The sequence below is a fragment of the Ailuropoda melanoleuca genome, chromosome 7 (genome assembly GCF_002007445.2).
Source record: "Ailuropoda melanoleuca isolate Jingjing chromosome 7, ASM200744v2, whole genome shotgun sequence".
NCBI lineage: Eukaryota > Metazoa > Chordata > Mammalia > Carnivora > Ursidae > Ailuropoda > Ailuropoda melanoleuca.
Window position 1 is genome coordinate 96982817 of NC_048224.1, and position 6000 is coordinate 96988816.

The 6000-nt window shown below is 36.4% G+C and overlaps 1 protein-coding gene across 3 annotated transcripts in view; it reads left to right on the plus strand.

Moving 5' to 3' along the window:
• Nucleotides 1-6000, plus strand: part of TDRD3 (tudor domain containing 3) — an 83566-nt gene that overhangs the window by 42088 nt on the left and 35478 nt on the right. For all 3 annotated transcript variants that reach the window (XM_034665273.1, XM_034665274.1, XM_034665275.1), the window contains exon 8: nt 1142-1992. In XM_034665273.1, coding sequence (XP_034521164.1) covers nt 1142-1992 — 851 coding nt within the window. The remainder of the gene's footprint in view (nt 1-1141; nt 1993-6000) is intronic.

The following is a 6000-nucleotide window of genomic DNA, read 5'->3' on the forward strand; positions in this document are numbered from 1 at the left end:
TCTTTAGTCTGTGATTTGTTTTGTCACTCGGGAACTTTTAGAGTTCTTCTCTTTATCTTTGTTGTTTGAGACATTTTAGCTGGTAAGCTTTGCCTCTAGTGGGTGTTTGTATGGAAACAGTTTTGGTCATCACAGTGACTAGGGAGGATGCTTTGGCATTTAGTGCCTGGATGTCAGAAAGGTTAATTTTCCTACAAAGCAGGAAGGCATCCCACCCAAAGTGTCAGTAGTGCCACTGTTGAGAAGTATTGTGACCCTTGTGTATGACAAGAGAAACAATGTACACCAAAGACCAGTCAATATGTTTAGTAATAAGGTTGTAGACATGCTGTATGAAACAACGGAAGAAGAAAGTGTAAATGACAAGTTACAGATTGAAATAGAATAAAAATCACTACATGAAATACAGCCATTAAATTATCTATGAGTATATATTTACCATGTAACTGCTTTGGGTTACTAGTTGGACATTATCTGCACTATTAAGCTTAATCACATTTTGGACATTTTTTTCTGTATTTCCAAGTAGTACCTGCACTTAACTACTTCAATAAGTCAAAAAATTTATTTATTCTTTTCTGTGGTAGGGTATCTATTAGTAATCTAAACACTTAGCAATTCCAGTTCCAGACGGATTTGAGGAGTAACATTTTTGCCAAGGCTAGAACTTGACTGACCCTGATAGCATATGTATTTAAATTGAAGTGGAATTCAGGAAGGAGTTGAGCAAGGGATGTACTTGTGCAGTTTCATAGCAGCTTCTCAGCAGTTTGCAATTCTGTTTCATTAGTGTCTTGGGAAATGAATTACCAGAATAGCACATATAGATAGCTATATTATAAGAATGTAAGCATTCAAGGACAAAGACAAATTCCTTTTGGATTATCCACCATTTTCTCATGGTTCATATCATTGCTTTCCTTCACTAATGTGGCTGACCAGGAAAACTGTACATTAGAAACACAGAACTCTAAGAAAGCAGAGAGGGATTATGATAATGAGGTGGGAAGGTAGTGGAAGATGTTAGAATAAGTAGTTTGATAATTCATATTAATAAAATAATTTTTAGGTATTTTTAAATAATTCAGTACTAATGCAGAGTCTCCATTTAATATGTATATAATACACTTTTACTTTTCAGAACCTAAATCACAGCTGCAGCAGTTTCATCAGGGACAACACAGATTGTCACATACTGAGCAAAATGGAGTCAAAGATAATAATCAACCAAGATATCTTCCTCGAAATGATACCAGACAGCCAAGAAATGAGAAACCTCCTCGTTTTCAAAGAGACACCCAAAATTCAAAGTCAATTTTAGAAGGCAGTGGATTACCTAGAAACAGAGGTTCTGAAAGACCAAGTACTTCTTCAGGATCTGAAGTATGGACTGAAGAGAGAATCAAGTGTGAAAGACCCTATTCTAGATATGACAGAACTAAAGATACTTCATACCCTTTAAGTTCTCAGCACAATGATGGTGCTTTTAAAAAAAGGGATAACTCCATGCAAAGCAGATCAGGAAAAGGTCCGTCCTATGCAGAGGCAAAAGAAAATCCACTTCCTCAAGAATCCGCTGATTATAATAATCAAAAACGTGGGAAAAGAGAAAACCAAACAGCAAATCCTGATCATTTTTATGACAGGAAACCACGAACAATAAATAACGAAACTTTCAGTGGTGTAAAAATTGAAAAACATTTTAATGTAAATACTGATTTCCAGAATCCTGTCCGAACTAATAGTTTCATTGGTGTTCCAAATGGAGAGACAGACATGCCACTGAAGGGCAGGCGAGTAGGACCTATTAAGCCAGCAGGACCCATCACAGCTACACCCTATGATGATAAAGTATTTTACAATAGTGGGCCCAAAAGAAGATCTGGGCCAATTAAACCAGAAAAAGTACTAGAATCATCTATTCCTATGGAGTATGCAAAATTGTGGAAACCTGGAGATGAATGTTTTGCACTTTATTGGGAAGACAACAAGGTATGCATGCTCTAAAGTTATCATATACTAATATTATTAAATGTCACCTTCTAGTGAGACTGTAGAAGACCATTACTTTGGGACTGTGAGTTTCGTTCTATAGCCATAACTATTTAAAGTCTTTGAACAGATTTATAGATATGTAATTTATAAAAGAGGAAAAATAAAATATTTAATATTCTTTATGGATGCTTAGGGAGGTTTGATTTTTAGATTGTATATCAGAACAGTATTTAAAAGTAACTAAGTGAAGTTGATCAGTTACTTCATTTATCATCAACTGAACTGTCAATGTTTGCTTTTCTTTCTAGTCAAGTTATACTGATTCACAAGGAAGAAAATGAGTTGAATGGCACAGAGTTAAATTCTGCAGATTTCATTTATCTTAAAGAAAAGATGCAATTGGCCTACTTGAAAAAATAAGAACAGAAAGGTTAATTATTTAGCTAACAATAAATGATAATTATTAAGCCAATAATTTAAACATTCTTTAGTTCTACATTATATGCTGGCTACAGTAGAAAGCAGGAAATCATGGAGAAAAGAGAAGGGAAAGATAGATAAGGTCATGAAGGAATACAGTGGATCAGGTAAAAGAATCTGGCTGAGAGGGAGAAGACCAACAGAGAACAGGAGGAGGAAGAGGAAAAGGTACCCTCAGAGAGAAGGACCTTTGCACGTATTTTCCCTTCTGCCCAACATGCTCTTCTACCAACTGTTCTTCTCGTCCTTGACGGCTTGGCTCCAACATCAGTTCCTGGAGAAGCCTTCTTTGCCCTGCCCTCTCCTCCCTCCTTCACCATTGTCTCTTTCAATCAGTGCCTTGTTCACTTTCTAAAACTTACCACAGTTTGTAAGTATTTTTAGTTTTGATTCTTAGATTGATATCTCCTTCCCCTACCAAAATTTTCAGTTTCTTGAAGGTAGGGCTATGTCTGTCTAGTTTTCATTTGCAGCCCTGCTTCTCCCACAATGGAGGGATTTCATAATTACTTGTTGACCCTGTTAATTAGTTAATTCTGAAGGGGGCACTTATACTGGAAAAAAAAAAGGAGAGTGGTAGGGGACTGGAGATATCAGCAAGATCATAGTAAAAAAAGAGGAGTTATAGTGTGAGAGACCTGGGTGGATGTGAGGATCAAGTTAAAGAAAAAAATACTTGAAGTAAATATTTCATAGGTAGAGTAGTTTCAGTTGATAAAGTAAGGCTGTGCCCATGAGAGTTTGTGTTGGGCTAAAAGGAGTAGTGGAGGCAAAGTTAACTGTAGTTTTCAGGGAACTAGAATTCAGGCTAGCGAATGTGGTTGGATCTTTTAAAAGGATGCAGTAGGGCCAGGGATCAGGAACTGGGCCCTTTTGTGTTAGGTGAATGATGAGGCGTACACAAGGTGTTAGATATTTCCTGATGATAGCAGGGAGAGGGGTACAGGGTGGTATAACTAGATGGCGTAGTCTTACAAGGTTTTTGTATGAATGTGGGATAGCATCTGTCTAGAAGCAGCATCTCTACTGTTGAGTTTTTATTCAAGGCTAGAAGAAGGGGAGGAGACAGCACTAGCTGTGTCTTTTTTTTTTTTTTTTTTCTTCTAGAAAAGCAAAAGCCTTTTCAGAAATACCACCAGATAATCTCACTGGTTGGAACTATTTCACATGGCTCTTCCCTGGTTAGGAAGGCTTGGAAAGCAAGTACAGGTGTTCTTCACCACCCAGACTCCTACTGTTATAACTTAGACCACTTGCTTTCCAACATACAGGAACTATTTGATTTAGGTAGTGGGAGACTAATGTTTAGCTGTTTCTCCTTCATGGTAAAGGCAAGTAAAAGGGAAGTAGTTGGAAATCAGCTTGGTTTGTAGAGCTAACAGTGGCTATCTTAGAGGGAGTGGCTACTTTGTCAGTTGTTTCTGTGAAAGTTTGATAAAGCTGAGAATGGAAAATGTGTTTTGGTATTGGACAATGTAAGATTATTGGTGATCTTGATGAGCAGAGGAAGTAAATGGAGTTCCAAGCTCAATAACTTTCGAAAGGCTTAGTATATGATTCATGCTTTATATTGAAATCCCACAAGGATCATGCCCTAGTAGTAAGTGCAAAACTAATACAAGCCATTACAAAGCCTAAAACCAACCATTTACAGGCTCAAGGCTATCTGCTGCCAAAAGAAAATATAATCCTCTTTTTGTGAAAAATAACATTTTCTAAAACCCCTTCTGTATTTCATCTGCTATGTCTGGCATCCTGTAAAAAATTAAGAGGCATGATTAAAAATACGGAGAGAGAAAATGAATGAGAAACAAATAAGCAACAGAGAATAATAACAGACCTACATATATTCAGATATTAGACTTAACAGATAAGTTCTTCAACAAATATTGAACAAACCATAATTGAGTAGCTGATAAGTATCAGTTGCTTGGGATATATCAGATAGTTCTGGCTATGCTATTACCCTAATTTCTTCAAACACCTGGTGAAATTATTAATGAAGCTTTACTTTTAACTAATTATCTCAAGAAAATCAATAATAATACTAAATTCATCTGTTACCTTTTCTGAATATATTTAATATAATGTCATACAGTTTGTGAAAGAGTACCTAACAATTCCCAAAATGTTTTGAGTTTTTAGAGTATGCTTAGAATAATTGGATGATCTTCTAAGGTGACTATTTTGATTTTAATTGGATGTGTACTTTCATTTTAGAGTGAGGGACTGTGGGCTCTCTGAAATTACACCATTAATTACACCATTAAACAAACAATATTCACCCTCTGAAAGAGATAGAATTAGTTGTCTTCTGAAAACACCTAATTTAAGAGATAGCTTTTAAATGTTTTGTCAAGAATAGTCAACTTTCCAATTTTCTAACCAGACACCAACCAAGATAAAGATTTAAGAAAAACATGAGTTATAACTGTTGTTAAGAAACTATAATCTTAATTGCATTATGGTGCTGTAATGAAGATAATCAGCTAATTTGTATAATTTATCATTTAAAAAATTCTCCATACTATCTTGCCTTCTCTCAACCTTTATTTCCATAGAAGGATTTGAGAATTTGGGACAATTCTCCTTCTCCTTCTGGACTGCCATAATTACTTCAGTTCTTTCTGCCCTCTCAACTGGAATACTTCAACAACCTCCAAAATAGTTTTCTTGCTTTAAACCTTATTCCTCTTAAATTTGTCATTGAAACTACTATCACTGATCCTGGGCTTATATTATTTCATTCTTCCTAGTTAAAATCTTTCACCTGTGGAACAAATACAGCCTGTAGCATGCATAGAGAGCCTCTGTCTGCTGGCCCTTACCTGCTTGTCCCAACCAATTTCCTATTGGTTGGCCCTTCTCACGTCATGCCATAATTAACTCTAAACTTTTTCCAGTTTCCTGCACTCGTCTCCGTAGTTTATGTCTCATTAACTTTCTGTGGAACACCCTCCTCAATTTTTACTTAGCTAACCCTTCTTCATCCTTGAAGACTGTATCTGTTCCAGCAAGTTCTCCCCAAACTCCTCAGCCTTATTAAGTGCAAAGCACTGCACCATTAATACAGTACACTCCACATTATATAGAAGGCATTTTTTTACACAGGTTGTTTTTATTAGACTCTAAGCTTCTAAAAGGATGTCAACTTATTTGTTTTCCTAGGGCATATTTTGACTCATTTTTTTAAATTTTTTTTATTATACTATATAGTCATCATACAGTACATCCCCAGTTTCCGATGTAAAGCTCGATGATTCATTAGTTGCGTATAACACCCAGTGCACCATGCAATACGTGCCCTCCTTACTACATCACCAGTCTATCCCATTCCCCCACCCCCATCCCTCTGAGGCCCTCAGTTTGTTTCTCATAGTCCATAGTNTCTGAGGCCCTCAGTTTGTTTCTCATAGTCCATAGTCTCTCATGCTTCATTCCCCTTCTGATTACCACCCCTTTCTTTATCCCTTTCTTCCCCTACTGATCTTCCTAGTTCTTATGTTCCATAGATGAGAGAAATCA